This window comes from Rattus rattus, chromosome 4, assembly GCF_011064425.1.
Source record: "Rattus rattus isolate New Zealand chromosome 4, Rrattus_CSIRO_v1, whole genome shotgun sequence".
Taxonomy (NCBI): Eukaryota; Metazoa; Chordata; class Mammalia; order Rodentia; family Muridae; genus Rattus; species Rattus rattus.
In genome coordinates this window covers 110,049,155-110,067,081 of record NC_046157.1, presented here as the reverse complement: position 1 = coordinate 110,067,081, position 17,927 = coordinate 110,049,155, and the positions used below count along the sequence as shown (strand labels likewise).

Here is a 17,927-nt window from a genome sequence, read left to right as displayed (position 1 = left end):
AAGTTAAGGCGGCAGCAGAACGAGATTTCGCGTGGACTCAGAACTACCTCGAGACCCTCCCTACCTCCTCCCGCCATCTTCCGGAAACGCAGGTTAGCGCTGAGCTCCAAGTCCTCCCCAGCTTTCCCCGCCAAGCGGTCGTCAGCCTCCAGGCCGGTGGAAACTACAACTCCCAGAATCCCTAGCGGGGCGGGAGGAAGGCGGGGAGCGTACAAAGCGGCGCTGGAAGCTAGCGGCAGTGAGGCCGCGCTTGGGGTCCGGCAGCTCTGCGTCCCCGCGGCCGGAGGCGTCAGCTGCGTGGGCGCTCACGCAGGGCGGGTCGCGCGGTGCCGGGCGAGAGGGAAGTCGTGGCGGCGGCGTCGGGAACAGCAGCGGCGGCGGGAGCGTGGTGCTGACAGGCCGTGGGAGAAATGGGAGACCCAGGGCCGGAGGTGAGTGGTGGCTGCCCGGGCCTTGGCTCCGCCGAGCCCGACCCCGAAGGGTTTGGTTTGTATTCTCAGCTTTGGGCCTCAGCCGGGCCGCGGCCTCGGGCGAGTGCGGGGCCTCCGGGCCTGGTGCACGTCTGTGTGTAGCCCTCAACAATGGCGGTCCGGCCGCCCCCAGCCCCTGGCCGCCCTAGCTGCAGCAGCCACAGCCCCGAGGGTGAGAAGGGATTGGAAGCAGGCTGGCCTTGTATTTGTAGCCTGTATCCCCGGTCCTGGAGGTTTAGAGCCTGCATCTCTGCACCTAGAGGAGGCGGGGAGGGAAATTGTGGCAGCTCGCTTGGGGAACTAGGTCTCTAGCTCCAAGACGCCTTAGCAAACCCGGTCTCCTCCATGCAGTTCCCAGAACCGGTTTTCCTGTGATCCTGCTGCTTCCCTTCCGGAGCTTTTGTCTTAACTCGTTCCTTTGGGAAGAATTTCTTCCTGCGATCCTGTGACTGAATAGATAAGCTTGTTTTGGCTTTTGTTTATAGATAATAGAATCTGTCCCACCAGCTGGGCCCGAGCCATCAGAGTCAACAGCGGATGAAAACGAAGATGACATTCAGTTTGTTAGTGTAAGTAGAGACTGACAATCGTGGTTTGCTGGAGTGAAAGTGTGGTAAGCCTTTGTATGATTAAACCCCACCAGGCAGGCAGTTGTCACTCAACAGATAGGTCATGAATGTCGAAAGCTGCCCCACACTGGTGCAAGGGACTAATACCTGAAGGGATACCTAGATGCTTGCCTCAATGGGAAATTGAACAATTGCAGTAGCCACCTCGAAGTGGGTGTCGTGTTAGGCATTTCTTGCACCTCCCAGGGCTTAATTTAACATCTGTACACAAAGGAAGACACACAGGACTAGTTAAAGCCTGGGAGGTAGGAATTAAGGCTTGTGTGGTGTATCTTCTAATAGCTGAGGACTTCCCTAACTTCTTAGGTCATCTTGTTACAGCACAGTACAATTGTTGGTCACAATGAGGAGGCCTGCATCACCTGGAGCACTGCTGTGTTTTTCTAAGTTTTATTCCTTTGGGGACAGAACTTCTCTAGCATTGAGTAGAAGCTGTAAGATCTGGGCCCACTCCAGACCTGTGGAATCAGAAACAGAGGCTAGAGCCTAGGTATTGTTATTTTGAAATACAGTGGGGGACACTGGGATCTCCCAGTTGGTCCGGAAGTGATGGTGAGAGGGAAGAGGCAAGAGGGAGGAGAATCAGTTTTGGGTGATTTTTCACCTATGGTGGCCAAGTTTGTTCATCAGTTCTTCTTAGAGTAGTATGTGGCCAGAGAGCATCCCTGCTTTATATAGCTCTCCCGAAATGCTAAAGTTAGCTGAACTTGCCATTAAAGCTCTGTACTTACTGGTCAGCCCATATGTATTTGTTGCAGCCAACTGTAGACTAGTGCTTATTAAAGACCATCCTTGCCAACGTTGAGCCGTCAGTCATGTCAGTCTATGGGTGTGGTGTGTTAGGGGGTTAAGAGGGAAGCCCTCCATAAAATCCTTTTCTTGGCACTTTTCCTATTGGATGCTGTCCTTTTCATTTTGATCTTTGGGGATCTGGAGTTAGGTTTGGGGATACATTGTGTCTTGTCCCTTTCTTCCCAATAGACGAGTTATTTTGAAGAAAGGAGAATGTTGGTGATTAGTACATGATATGTATGATAAAGGTTTATATGACTCCTTGAGACAAATATTTTGGTTTGTTCATGAATCAGGCATATTTGTAAACAGAATATTTACCTTGATGTCTCATGCAAAAGGCAGGAGTTAACCCTTAGTTATAGAATGTGGCCTTTTGAGAAACTGATAAGAATACGGAAAGAGTAAGATTCAAAAAGTAAATTTTTTGGTTGTATATCTTGTGAGGTGAAATACCATTATCATTTGTAACTGGTTAATTCAGGTGTCTGTTGATCCGAGTTTTAAAAGTAATATTTAAATTTAACTACAAAGGTAGGTCTGTCTTTGCATCAGGAATTTGTAAAACGTGGCCCGTGTGTATAAGGCTATCACTTAAAGATAATGAGTGATAGCTTACTTTTATTTATTTATTTACTTATTTTTTTGGAGCTGGGGACTGAACCCAGGGCCTTGCGCTTGCTAGGCGAGTGCTCTACCACTGAGCTAAATCCCCAACCCAGCTTACTTTTATTTTAAGGTACATTTAGAATCCTAACAGTGGGGAGGTGATGGCAGAAGGATCCTGAAGTGGAAGGCAGTGTGACTTAGGAAGCTCTAGACCGCTGTGTTCTATATAGTGAAACCTTATCAAATAAACGATGCTGCTATGCCACTGCAGCAGCCAGACCCCGAGACAGAAGCCTGAGCTCTGCAACAGTTCTGTCCCCTGGGGAGTTCCAGTCTACTAAAGATAAAAACCTGGCTTCTGCCTGAGTTGTCCAGATACAAGCTACATTATGATATGACTTCTCGGTTTACTTGGTCCTGGTTATCAGGTTGTAATTTATAACAAAAATATGTTCTATGTATGGCAGAATTGTACAAGAGCAAACTACCATTGGCCAAGAGGCTTTCTGTGTCTCACTAATGTAGGTAGCATGCTGAAAGGAGTAATACAGATATGCAGATGCAAAAGTGAATCCTTTTAACTTTTATTGAAGTATGCTGTGCTGGAGAGATGGCTCCGTGGTTAAGAGCGCAGACTGCTCCTCCAGAGGTCCTGAGTTCAGTATCTAGTAACCACATGGTGGCTCACAACCATCTGTAATGTGATCGATGCCGTCTTCTGGTGTGTCTGAAGGTAGCAACAGTGTACTCATATATATAAAGTAAATCTTTAAAAAAAATTCTTTCTTTAAAAAAAAAGAAAATAGTGAAATATGCAGGGAGGTACATAGTTCATAGGGGCCCTAGATGTTTGCAAAGGCAATACATTAAAAAAAAATTAAAGAAGTATTATGTGTAGAACTGTCTTACCTGTATGTATGTATAGCATCCTGTGCATGCCTGGTGCCCACGAGATCAGAAGAGGGCCTCTGGTTCCCCCAGTATGGGAATTATGTGGTTGTTAGGACCAGATGTGAACCACCAGGTGGGTTCTGGACACACAGTCCAGGTTCTGTGAGAGCAGCAAGTGCTCTTACGTGTTGAGCCATCTCTCCAGCCCTTTCTAGGCGGTACATTTTTATAAATGGTACTTGTGCTGGTTAGTTTTTATTGCCAACATAAACTAGAGTCACCTAAGAAGGAGCCTCGATTGGGGAATCGTCTAGATTGGATTGGCCCATAGGTGTGTCTTCGAGGCATTCTCTTGATTGCTGATTGATGTAGAAGGCCCAGTCGGGTCTGGGTGATATGTTTGTAGGCAGCATAAAAAAGCTAGTGTGAGAGCCATGCAGAGAAAGCACAGTTTCTTCTCCCTTCCTGCTCTGACTCCATCAGCTGGGCTGTGACCTGGAAGTATAAGATGAACTAAACTTTTTCCTCACCAAATTGATTTTGGTGATGATGCTTCAAATCATAGCAACAGGACAGCAAATTAGGACAGTGGCTAAATCAAGAAAGGGAATAACATAGCACTGATAAGAGCTTTGTTTCTACCTCTTAGTTACATTTTCTCTTTAGTAATGCAGCCCTTTATTCAACTTGTGTCTCATGTTTTCTTTTGAAATAGAACTTTTTTTTTATTATTATTTTTTTTTTTTTTTTTTTTCGGAGCTGGGTACCGAACCCAGGGCCTTGCGCTTGCTAGGGAAGCGCCCTCCCCCGAGCTAAATCCCCAACCCCAATTTTTTTTTTTTTTTTTTACTTCCAAAAATTTTTGAGCTAAGTGACTGCTAACAGTAGTCAGATAGAAGACATACAAAGTGGTGGGAACCTATCGTAGTCTAACCTTAGTACCCATGTTGAATATCAGTACGTCTCACTGCAGTGAAAGGATGCACTTTCAGTGGAGGAAGCATCATTACAGAGTAGTATACTTAACTTACCTGTATGTGTGTGCCTGCTTGTGTGCAACTTTGTCATGTGTACAGATGCAGAGACCAGAAAAAGGGGTGTTTGCACTGCTGGAGCTGGAGTTAGTTACACGTGGTACTGAGTCACTAACATGGGTGCTGGGAGCTGAACTCAGGATTCTTGGAAGAACAGTATAATCATTAATCATGGAGCCAACTCTCCAGCTGATCAAAAGCATCTTTTAACTAGTTTTCTTAGACTACCTATAAATAATTCATTAAGTAGGGTAATATTGAAACTTATTATGTGTGAAGCCATTTGTTCTTAATGTTAGACCCATATATTTGGTTGAAATGTATCCTATCCTTAAGTGTCAGTGTTTTGGTGCAGCAAGGAGATCGGAGAAGAAAATGGCTCCAATAGGAATTTGTTCTTATAAAAAGCAGAGTACTTAAATAAATCCATAGTCCAGGGGAATGGCTCAGTGAGTGACAGCACCTGCCCTTAGTTCTGTGCTTGGAACCTACCATCCTGATGTGTGGGAGGCAGAGGAAGCGGCTCTCTGAGTTCGAGGCCAGCCTGATCAGACTGAACAGAGAAGTCTGTAGCAAGTAAATACGTAAAGCAGGTGTGATGGTTCCAGGTTCGCAGGAGCCTGTGCAGCAGCAGGAACGAGATCGTGCAGAGGTGCTGTGAGAACTGCTGGGCGTTGTCCCCGGACATGTGCGTTTGTATTCACATGCACGTGCATGGCTGTCACATGCAACACACACACAACAGGCCAAGGACCTTATAGTTTACTAGTTCACTAGTGCAGTAGGAGCTGGTTATCTGTATTGAGTTTTGGGATACTAGTCAAGTTCTCTATCCCCAGATATTTGCATGTTTAAAATGGCATTTTGCACAGAAAGAAAGGTGTGAGATGAAAGAACAGCAGTGTGTGTGACTTTGGAGAAAGATGGACCATGTGACACAGATCTTGGATGTGGTATATTTGAACCAAAGAGTAGGCGGTTGGAAACCATCAAAAGTTTTGAACTCTGCAGGACTGTGCAAGTAAGATGCTGCACTGACATTTTTTTCCCTTTGAGGTGGAACACTTGTGAGTGGCATTTTAATGTATTTACATCTTTTTCTAAATAAAAAGGTGGTTTTCATTTTTAGAATTGGCATTTTAATTACAGGAATGCAAATGGTTTATCACATTAAAATCATATATTTTAAAACTTAGAATATTCCCCCGTGTTTCTAAATGTGTTCTGCATGAGCCTCTGCTGCTAAACTGTAATGGCATTTTGAGTTGAATCCTTTGTTGTTCGTAAAAGAGGAGATAAGACTGATGTTCTAATTGGTAGTATGCGTGAAGGACCGCGGCATTTGTACTTAATGCAGATATCTGTAGTCATTATAAATAGAGTAGTAAAAATATTGTAGGTAGGAGATAATCTTTTCCTTCATGTTTGTATTATGAACATTACTTCTTAGAGAATTAGTAACCTACTTAATTGGACAACATTATGAAATATTCATAAATCAAGCAGTAGTAGTTTTTTTTTGTTGTTACGATTTTTTATTTTTGTTGAAAGGACTTTTTTATTGAAGGACTGCATTAACTTGAAAAGTTCAGTAATAAGCAACAATTTTTAAAAATTTGATTAATACTTTGAAGTACCTCTAAAATATAGTGACTGAATAACCAGTTAGTTATGTATGTGCCATTCAGTTTTATTATCTGTAAAGTAGTCTGATTTTGGTAATTGAGAATCTCTGTAAAGCAATTAAGGAAATTGGATAATAAAATTGGAAAACAGCCCAGAGCCCGGTATGGGGCTCAATGAATTTCATCGATTAGGAGTAGAACAAGTGGGGAACTCCATATTGTGATTCCTCAAATTCAGTATGGCAAATAGGGTTTTAAGTAAAGATAAAAGGGAAGTTGGTGAGGGTGAGAAATCCTAGCACCGGAAGTGAGGTTAGTCATTGCCACAAACAATTGACAGAGACCCTGGTCAGCCTGAACATGGTAGTGGGGGAGATACTATCTCAAGGCAAAGAACAAGCCAGGATGTTGTGGTGCATGCCTGTAATCAGCCCTCAGGAGGCTGAGGCAGGAGGATTACTGCTAAGCATTGTGTATCTGCAGTGAAAACTTGTTGAGAGTGTACTCTGTGTGTATCTTTCTTTGGCATGCTCATAAGTACTTCATTTCCTATAGTCCTCTGTATCAAGTACTTTCTCATTGCTCTGGCCAAATATTTGGCAAGGAGCAACTTGCAGAATGAAGGTTTTCTTTTAGCTCACAGTTCACAATAGAGAGGAAAACATGGTGGCAGAAATGGAGACGTACCATTGGTCTGTGTCCACTTCCTTCACCAGCTCATGGAGTGCTGCTGCTCAGAGGAGGGGCGGGGCTTCTCAGTCTTATCAAGTAAACATCAAAATTCTTCATATCATATTTTTCTTGTATCTGTCACTTGTAAGCCAGTAAAAATATTTCACATTTATTTTATTTTCTTCTGTCCTGGTTATTGTTCATTCTTACGTCTTTATTACTGTAAGTCATACGAGATTATTTTTTATAATTCAACAGCATTTACATGTCAGTGAAATGATTCTGTAGTAAAGTTCTGGTGGTCTTGCTTTATCTGTTTGTATTCATGGCCATCCTATATGTATTTAATTACATTTCTAAAATCATTAAATTCTTTATATTTGAGTTAGCATTTTGCCCCGGACTGGTCTTGGTAACTCTTGCCTTTGCCTCCTGAATGCTGGGATTATAGATGTATGCTACCACCCGTAATGTAAGTCTTTTTATTTCCCTTAGTACTGGGGCTTGGGCCCCGGAGCCGTGTGCATGCTAAGCGCTCCACCACCAGACTCCACCACCAGTGCTGTGCAGGCTGCTCTTTAGTCCTGGCCTTGAATGTGTAGCAGTTGTCCTGTATTGAAGGCCTGTTCTGTGTTCTTTTTTTCTCTAGAGATGGTTCTTCATCTAGCCTGCAGTTACCAAACACTGTAGAACTAACCATCTGCCTCCCCAGGCTGGATTATAGGTGTATGCCAAACCAACTTCTGTTCTCATTACTCACTTCGTGGACATTCTGGCCCTGCCTCTGTACTCCTGACTACCTGGGGACATTATTTCTGTGTATGCTGTTAAGTTCCTAAAGGCCAGGCAAGATGACACACAGCTGTAATGTCTGTGGTCTCCGTACTCAGGAGGCAGAGGGCGACTGTGGATTTGGGGCCAGAATGGGCTGCATAAAGAAATTCCAAGCCAGGCCCGCCCAGGCTACATAGACCATATGTTAGAAACAAAGAAACCAACTAAGTGAGATACAATAATACATTTCAACAAGTTTCTAAGTAACGTTGCTTGAGGAATCCAAATTATGGTGGTGACACCAATGGTAAAAGCAGCTACATTTTCTTTCTTCTTTTCTACTTTTTTCTTGACTGTGATGGGACGGTATCAGAACTTCTTAAGGGCAGGTTTTAGTTTAAAGAAAATGGTCCGTGTGGCTCTGTTGACCACCAGATCCTATTTTTCCTTTTCTTCTTTCCTCCTGAACTTTCATTGTCACAGCTTGGGCAGAATCCAGTTCCTTTACTACATTTCATGGTCTCAGGGTTTCCTTCACTGGTTCTATCTTGATGTCTGCTCACTGACCAGAAGGATGGTAGTGTCTGGTTAGTTATATCTGAGAGAGAGACAGGCTATCTGGAAAAGAGAATCATCAACTAGATGATCTGTGTCTAACAACTGTCTCTCTCTGCTCTAGGAAACCTCAGTGGTGGTTTCTCCTTTAGTCCCCTTTTCCTGTTATCCCCATCCCACTTTTGTTTCCAAAATACTGGATTTTAAAATTCCAGACAAGGTCTCACTGTACCCAGGCCTGGCCTTGAACTTTTTTGCTCACTCCCAGTGCTCACAACACAGGCATATTTCAGTCATACCTTAGATTTTAGAGGGAGTTTTTGTTGTATGTGTTTTCTGATTTTACTTTGCACTCTGCCTTTTTACTGTTTGGTTTCTGTGCTCACTTCTGTAGCATTTCTCTTTCAAACACCGTTACGGAGTGTACCTGGTAAGTAGCTTACTGTCTGTCTAGCCTTGGTGTGCAGTGCTTTTGCCCACATGCAGCACCATCACTTGCCTTCAGTCTGCGATCCGCTCAGTTAATTGAGAGCTTAGTAGTCTGGGCTGGGGGGCAACTTTCAGATCTCACACCCAAATGTTAGGAGCCTGCATGTCCAGTTGTTGGCCAAGCACCTTTGCATAACGCTGGTGCTTTGATCCCTGATCTTGTTTTTGCTTGGTTTTGGTTCTTTGGGATAAGATGGCCTGTTATTTTTCCTATTGAGCCTAGATTGTCTCAGGTGTACTTCTCTCTTACTTCCACCAGTGTTAGCTGTGCATTACTGTGTGTCTGCACTCAGCATCCATCATGGTTTCACAGTTTTCTGTGGTATTCCTATATTAATAAGTTATTCTTGACATAATGTTATCTATTTTTTTCTGTTGCCTGTAGAATGAGATCTGAGTTTTAAGCCTGACATAAGAATAGGAAGAAGACTGGGGAGTAACATGGGGTTGATGTTTCACTCAAGTTTTGGGAGATGAAGCTAAGTTATTGGTCAAAGATCTCCAAGTTTTGTTCTGTGTACTCTGGTGTTCACAAATTGGGATGTCTTTGTGAACTGTTGATGCAGCCTTGCTAAAATGCACTGGATCATAGCATTTGTATCCCTGGGGGTTGGGATATAACTTTTTTTTCCTTTTTAAAGATTTTATTTCACCTTGAAAGCAAGGGTGCTCTAATACTTGCTGTGCCACGCCCAGCTGCTCTTGAACTTGTAGTCCTCCTGCCTCAGCTACTAATTGTTTAACATTAAATCGTGACCACCAGGCCTGACTCAGTCTGCTTTCTAAAAACTGTATGTACTCTGAATAGTTTACTTTCGTTTGTTTTTTGTTTGTTTGTTGTTTTTTCCCTCTTCTCCTTGTATGTCTTCCTTTTCAAATCCAATCCCAACAAAGAACATTGTTTAAAATGCTGGTATGGTTTAATTCATGATATGAATTTCCTCAATTTCTTTTTTTTTTTTTTTTTTTTTTTTTTTTTCCGGGGCTGGGGATCGAACCCAGGACCTTGCGCTTCCTAGGCAAGCGCTCTACCACTGAGCCAAATCCTCAACCCCCCTCAATTTCTTTTATAGGAAGGACCGTTAAGACCCGTTCTTGAATATATTGATCTGGTCAGCAGTGATGATGAAGAGCCTAGTACCTCTCACAGTGATGTAAGTACATTTCATTTGATGTCAATTTTTCTGGGGTGTCAATTAAGAGGCCTGTGTTGTCCTGAAGAGCGAGGAAAGCAGTAATGGCGTGTCTAAGAGCATGGCTACTCGAAAGAACGCTCATTTCTCTTCACTATGGGCCAGCACAAGAAGCTCAATGAGTCTTTTGCCTCAAGCAGCTTTTATTTAAATTTCGGAAAGTAATAACTGATCAAAGGGAATGTAAAAAGTACAAGCTTTCACTTACCCCACCTTCCCTCTGTTATAACTCGTCTGGTACCTATAGGACTGTTTTGTTTGATTTTTACCTTTTGAACTATGTGGCCACAGAAAATGTATCTCGGGAGAAGATCCTGTAGGGAAGGAGTGTGGAGACTTCCTGAGAAGTGACTCCAGTCTTCTTTCCTTTTGGCCCTTTTTCTCTCTATTCTGAGAACAGGTGCATATGGCTTGCTCCGTAGGACTGACTTTAACACCAGTGTCTTACTGTGGGAGTTGAATTCCTTGAGCCCTTTGTGGCAGAGTTGGTGTCTGTTTGTTACTGCCGTGGCCCACATTTCTGCTGAGGGACTCTTGATAGATTAGAGAACTCCTGGCTCCTACTCATGGTGTCCAGGAACCTTCTCGTTACGTGCTGTGGGACTTGAGGCGTGGCTGTGTGCGCAGAGTGCCTGGGTTTGGGACTTGCCCTCACTGCCTTAGCTCAGGGCTGTGCGGCTTTACTTTGTTTCTGTAGTTCAAAAGAGAGTAAGTCCTACCTCACAGGGTTGTTGTGAGGATGAAATAAAGGAACAGATATGGAGGTTCATTAACTACAAAATGTAAAGCAAATAGGTCAACTGGAAGTCTGTTCATGGGCAGTTAGTAACAGTTTTTAACAGGGGAGGACTTTGTTCAAGTCTTGTCTGCCATCATTTTCTCTATCGAGTAGGTCTTTTCTTTGTTAGTTGTTATCACAGTGGCGTCACTGTAGCATCTTCCTCTTTAGCCTGGGACCGGGCAGCAGACTAGGACAGTATCACTTTGACCTGAGGTTGGTTGGTTGGTTTGTGTGGATGTGTGTGTGTGTGCAGGTGCACAGGTGATGGTCACAGGCTGACATCAGCGCTCCTCAGTCGTTCTTTCCTTTCTCACTTCATTTTTGAGGAGCTCTCATTTAACCTGGAGCTCACTGATTGACAAGTTGTCTGCCCAGTGAATTTCAGGATTTGCCTGTGTCCTCCTCCCCAATGCTAGAATTACAGATTTGCAGTTGTGTGTCTAGCTTTTATTTGGGTACTGGGGATCTAAGCTCAGGTCTTCATATTTGCGCGACAAACACTGTACGTACAGAGTCTCTCCCCAGTCCCCAAGTGATCTTATCTTTAATCATGATTTTTTAATAGACAGAGTTCAACATTAATGCCTATAGTTATTATGGGGTTTAGGGTAAGGAATCCTGTGTATTTGACTTTTCTTATCTTTTGCCGACCTAAAGTGGATTGTTTCTGCCATTCTTATGTATAATAATATAAAATTTGAATTCTACTTACTGGACATGCATCTCTGCACTTGAAAGTTAACATATTAAAAGCATTTTTTTCTCTTCCTTGGTTTTCTTGTTCATGTGGATAACCCAGAGAATGCCTGAATCTAAGGTGCCATCCTCTGAGAATCATCGCCCAGAAATGTGCTCTAGCTGCAGTGTTCCTCTTCCCATTGGAGACAGCAGTTCCTCCTCTGGGAGCTGTGCCAGCAGTCCACAAAGAATAGTTTCTCAACCACCTTCTGTTGAGAACCCATTGGAGAACCAGAAAAATGATCAGAATAATTCCGATGCTAGTGTCTCTGAAAAAGAGACACTCAAATCACAAAGTAACCAGACTCTGCCTTCAGCCCAGGAGGCTTTGGCTTTTTCTGAGGTCAAAGAGGATTTACCTGGCACAATGTCTTCAACTTCACAGAGTGGACAGGATGCCATCCTGTATCTCCAGACACAAGTGGCTGAGATGTCCCGAGTCATACGTGATCTGCAGTCCAGGAGTTGTTTTAGATTTCATCATTCTAGGTCAAGTGAGAGCTCGTCAGTTCCTTGGGATATCCCCGCCTCCAAGGAGGACAGTTTATCCACAGTCGAAGAGGAGGGTGACTGCAAGTCTCCATCAGCTGATGACAAAGGGCAGCCGCCTGACCCCATGCAGTCTAGTTTCACGGGTCTTTTGAAGAGAATGGAACAAAGGGGTGTTATAAAGAGGGTGACATTCCAATCTGAAGCCGAAACTTGTGAGGGGAAGCCTGATTGGATGACCTCTAAAAAACGCTTGGTTCCCCCACTGCATCCTCTTTTGAGAATTGCCACCACAGAAGTTTTTAAAGACCCTGCTGATTGCCATCCTTCTTCCTTCATGGGACACAGGGTTTATCCTGTGGCCAAGGATACCTCTCCTTTCCAGCCAAATCCACCAGCTGAGGGACCCATCATAGATGTATTAGAACATAGCAAAAGAGGAAACACAACATCTCCTTTAGACTCTACCTCAAAAGAAATGGAGGTCATGGGCTGCAGGTTCTACCATGCTGCTTCCATCGCAGCCCGGGCTGCTAGCTACATGGCCTATATGACGCAGTACCAACGTAAGCTGTGGGAAGACATGGAAGATCTGGTTCACGACCCGGAGTTTGATCGTGGGAAAGCAAGGTGTATAATATCTGATGGCATGGATGCAGGCCTTTGGCAGCTTTGCACCACTAGGGACATAATGGACTCTGTAGTCAGAGTTATGGCCATGGCAGTAGACTATAGAAGACAGGCCTGGCTCCGGCTAACATCTCTCACTAAGAAAACCCAGGAGAAGATCTTACATTTGCCCTTTGATGGTACATCTCTTTTTGGACAAGATGTGAATGCTATTGTTGCAGAAGACAATAGTATTAAAGAAAATGACTATAAGGACCACAGTAAATACTATACTCAGCATCGGTACTTTTATAGTCATGATCAGAAAGCACACTACCACAACAGAGGGTACTCCAAAGGGGATTGGTACAAACCCCGGAATCACCCCTATAGATATAGAAAAAAGGGAGACTCTCCAGAACGACATGGGTATAAGAACTAATGCTTTGACTCTGGTGGTTTAGCAGATTAGCCTTCCAAGATCCTATTTTACCTATTTTTCCCCAGGTTGAAGGTCATCTCAAAAACATGAGTGCATGTCTAGAATAATCACAGCTAATGTTTGAGTTCTAGACTTTTAGAATGAAGTATATATAAAAAGACTTAAACTTTATTGGCCAAATGGAGACTTTGCTCTAAGGAGTGTTGGATAGAGGTTTACACAGTATTTTTGATCCAAACTAAGTCCAGAAGCATACTCAGGAATCTTCTGGAATTAAAAGAAAATACATAGATTCATGCCTCAGGAGAATCTTGTTGGTAAACTGAGGACTAGCAGAGTTTTGGATCTGGAAACCATAGCTACTAGATCAGTGTTTACTAAGACTGAAGTGTAAAACCTCCATTTGAGGTCATCATTGCTTCTGGAACTTCAGGATTCAGCTCAATGGGTCATCAAAAAATGATAGATCTGTTACATACAGTCCCGATATTAAGATGATCAGCTCACCATAGTTCATTACTGTTCTCAAGCTCTGTGAGACTTCAGAATTAACCCTGAAGCTATGTGTCTGCTGGAATTCATTAAACATTTGCCAAATCCAGTATACTTATAACTGGGTGACTAAATGTCACAGGTCTACTTTTGGACTTGATATGGAAAAAATGTGGAAAAATAATACCTGTAACATCACTGTAGAAAAGATAAACTGTCTTCATCCTGACTATGATGGGCTACCCACCACACCATCGCTACGCATAGCGCTGCATGTGAGATAGCTTCGTTGTCATCAGTTCTACTAGTCTCTGACTTACCAAGCTCTCATATGAACCACCCGTGAGACTCAGGCATAGAAGTCTCTCTAATGTGGGCCCTTGAGTGAGATGGCCTTCTTAAACCTGTCTCCTAAGCAGTTGGTTCTTTTGAGCTGGATAGTGCATTGCATTCTCACAGTAGACAGATGCCTCATCGTGGCCCTGGAAATACAGAATATTCTTTCTATCATCCAGGCATGCAAATGTGAACTCTTTAAGAGCAAGAATTTCAAACATGCCTGACAATCTGATCTCTCTTGAAATAAAGAGGGATGCCATTAGTCTAGACTTCTTGTGAAATCCTTGATACATGAAGTGTGACTGGTTGTTTTCAAGATACACAGATGTTTCTGGATATCTAGATAATAATTCCTTTTATTGAGTTCTTAAAAGGCTGGAATCAAGACTTCAGTGACATGTTCTTGGTTAAGTGGTTAATTTATCATGTAATCTAATTGGACTCACTCTGAGATGACTTTAACATTTTGCTCCCAATAATAACTCCACCTTTTTGGAGCTGGCAGCAGATACCTCAGTTATATTAATGTCCCACAGTATCATCTCTTTAATCTCAAGGCAATGGCTGTATGATATACCAGCCCCTATTTCCCTGTCTTCACAGCATGACAAAGTAAAGAAAATGTCAAGTTTGAGGAGGTCTGAACACTTAACCTAATGTAACTTGGCAGCCAAAAAATAATTTTTTCACAGATGTAATTCTGTGACCTCTTGGTTGTTCAAACATCTGCTTTTTCCTAGTTTTTAATCTGCTTGATCAAAATGTTTTAGGTATATACTATTAATGGAATATAGCACTGTCTTAAGGGTTTATGTGGTTTCTGTTTCTTCTAGTGGTTGACGTTTTCTGTGATGCTCACCCTTTGTAATTCATTAGAAAACTTCCTACTTTCATACCCATATTCAGCAGCCTACTTAACCTACATTTCTTCTTTTTTGTTTTGAGACAGGGTCTTATTACATACACCGAGCAGGCCTACAACTTGATAAGTAGACCAGGTTGGCCTTGAACCCATTGGGATCTGCTTGTCTCTGCCTCCTGAGTGCAGGAAGTAAAGACATGTGCCACTAGGCCAAGCTGCTGATTTTCATTTGTGCCATATAGATCGAAGGCACTAGTTTCCCACTTTGGAAGATGCTACTTTATCAGATAATTTTAGTACTAGTCCTGTTTTATTTGTAGACCAAACATGAACTAGTTTATCAAGATTGTTTAGCAAATTTAACTGAATTGTATCTAGAGTTAATATTTGCCTAATTTGTCTGTATTGCCCGTAAAAGTTTACTTTGACTTTATGTTCTACCAGGGTTCTTTAGAATGTTTCTAAAACAAACTCCAGAAAAACAGACTTTTTTGTAGCTTGTCCTCAATGCTCTTCAAAGGGGTAGACTTTAGTCCATAACTAGCAGTGCAGTGCTCCTCTGAGAAAGGGGTAGCCACCCGCCCAGACCTCACTGGAGAAAGTCTGCATGTGGCTTTGTGCAGCTCTTTAACCAGCTGGGGCTGCTTCCGCTCGTTTGTTCTTTCCCATCTTGCTCTGAGTTAGATGCTACACATCACATGTGAGTTATGAGATACTCTTGTTTAAAATCAAGACAAAATGTTGATTGGAGATGTGTTCTCTGAAACTATTTGGCACGCCCACCTAATTTATTTGTACCAATCCCTGCTTTATAGTAAACAGCAACAAAAAAGCACATAAAATTTAGCACTTTAACAATTTTGACGTTATTGTACAGCTCTTAAGTATTTTAAGGCAGCACTACTCTCGTCTTAGATGTTTATGTTCATGAATGAAGTAAAAGTAACATTTCTTGACCACTAATTGATAAACCCAAGCAACTCCAAAGAATTGAGTTTTTCTGAAAGTGCAAAGTGTCGGGAAATCACCAAATTGGTGATCAGACAGACAACCGAGTAGAAGTGCTTGGCAGCTGAGTGGTTGTGGACAGTGTGGTAGTGTAGGAACGCTTAGCTCTAGTTACTTGACTCAGTAATACTCCAGTATCCTTCACTTGTTTGTTTCTCTCTCTCTTTAATCTGGCATCCTTGACTGATGATGGTGTAAAAGTAAAAGTTGGTACTTGATCTAGTGAGACACCCCAGTAGACAGCTCAAGTAGAAGGTAGCATTTAGACTGAACCAGATGGATATTTAGATTGTGTCTACCGTGTGCAGAGCCTGCATCAGAACTCCCATTAGGTTGATTTTTCAGTGAGACTACCCCTTTTTTTTCTAGACACCTTGAATAGTGTCAGTTTAATGATTTGGTTTTTCCTTTCATTCAAAATGTCATTTCTTGACTAGACATAAGATGTATTTGGAGACAATATGATTTTGTAGTTATTATATATAGAGAAATACTATTTCCATTTATTGTTATATAAAGTGCCTTTTTAAATTTCACTCTTATGTTTAAGACCTAACCTTTGATGTGGTATTTATGTGACTTCTGTACAGTGATTTACTCTTAGTTTATTATCTTTATTATCTGTACAATTGCACTATTTAAACGGACTCCTTCTGAATGCTAATTTGTTCTCCTTATAGCACTGTTACTAATTTCAGAAGGTTATAGAATAAAGTTCCCTCTTACCATCATAGAAGTTGTTTTTAGGTTTTAGTGGCTGGTTCTGTTTTCTAGACATAAAGTAGCTCTTTGATGTCTTTGCATGTTCTAGATTGTTGTGATTGAGTCATCTGTCTCGTATCTAACCTCGTTCATAGCCATAGCAGTACTGCTTTTATCTGCTAAATGGATGTGTTTCCTGGGACAGACGAAGCAAGGACGCTGAAACAGTGAAGTTGGTGGCACTGTGTATTTATAGAGTGTTCTGTGGCAGCTTCCTTATCAGTGTAATGACTTCCTTTTTTAAACTGGCAGCTTCTTTATCAGTATAGTTGCATTTATTTACTTAGCCTTCAAAATGCCATTTTGAGGGCAGCATATACTCTTTCAGGCTACTTTACTGCATTATACCTAAGTGACCTGATTGATAGTGTCCTTAAGGGCCCGATACATCCAGGATATATACCTCTCAGGTGTTATAAGCAAGGAGGTTGAAAAGACAAGAGTCCGTCCAGAATTCCCCTCTCACTATAGAATTGCATACCGATTAGGGTGAACATAGAGGTTAGCAGCGTATTCACCATTCTTGAAGTTAATTGGGATTCTGCTGAAGGCTTAAAATATGGGTTAGATCTCTTTAGAAATAGAGGATTGCAATAACTAAAAACTTCTTTTCTTTAATGTGAGGCGTATTTTGCCCCAGTCTTACACTGTCTAGTTCCTGTTTTTTGAAATTTACCCTTACGTACTTAATGTTGGTGGCTAGACTGATACCTGATTGTCACTGTGGGTACATCTTATGCATGTCATTTAATCGGTCAGATTGGTTCTATATGGTTTTTAGTGGACAAACTAGTCAGTTCTTTTCACTTAAATTTTAAAGGAGGAAGTTACCAGTAAGTAACTGTTGATTATTGTATTGAATGCAAATCTTTCTTCTCATATTTAACAAGTTTTATAAACCATTAAAATGTATGGCGTTTCCCTTCCTGAAGGTTTTTGAGAATGCTGTTTTATTAAACCCTTTTTCTCTTATTGCTGGAGCCCCATTTTTGTACTCGTGTGTCATTATTTATTTTACTTTATTATAGTGCACTTTTGTAACATTTGGAGCATTGAGATCGTACTCCTGGAGCGTGTACTCATCTGCTGTCAGATGTACAGGTGGCCTCAATTCAGTTGTGTCTGACTACGGGGCCTTATGTAGCTGCTCAGGCTGCCCCAGATGTGATTCTCATGGCTCCTGGGGGCAGGGCTTCAGGGCTGCGGCACCTCGCTGGGCTTTTAGTCCTGTCCTCTTGGTGAGGGCTTGTGATTTTGATCTCTTTCCCCAGAACCTCTTTCCAAAAGGAAGTCTGATTTTCCCCCTCATCTCTTTGATATTGGTATTTTTAATTCTACCATTATATGCTTAACGAAAATGTTATATGTGTGTGGGAGGGGTGTGTCTGCGTATAGTGTGTGTACATATCATGTGGAGACCAGAGGTTAATGTCAGGTGTCTTCTTTATATACTTGACATGTTTTTTGTTTCTTTAAGACAGGGTCTTTTACTGAACAGTGAGTTCACAGGGTTGGCTAGACTGGTTAGCTAGGGAGGTCCAGGGATTTCCCACTCCACCCCGACTTCACACTGGATTACAGATGCATACCCCTGTACCCCATATTCTACATGGGTATTGCAGTACTTGGGTCCTCGTACTTATGTGGCAAGCACTTTATCTGTTGAGCCATT

General features: G+C 42.3%; 1 protein-coding gene across 3 annotated transcripts in view; it reads left to right on the top strand.

Moving 5' to 3' along the window:
• The first annotated feature begins 227 nt into the window (after positions 1-227).
• Znf451 (zinc finger protein 451) overlaps positions 228-17,927 on the top strand; it is a 54,684-nt gene continuing 36,984 nt past the window's right edge. For 2 of the 3 annotated variants that reach the window (XM_032900889.1, XM_032900890.1), the window contains exons 1-3: positions 228-431; positions 956-1,039; positions 9,614-9,694. In XM_032900889.1, the coding sequence (XP_032756780.1) occupies positions 411-431; positions 956-1,039; positions 9,614-9,694 (186 nt within the window). In that variant the 5' untranslated portion in view covers positions 228-410. Of the gene's footprint in view, positions 432-955; positions 1,040-9,613; positions 9,695-11,313; positions 17,242-17,927 lie in introns of those variants that run through there. The other variant, XM_032900891.1, reaches the window with a different exon arrangement.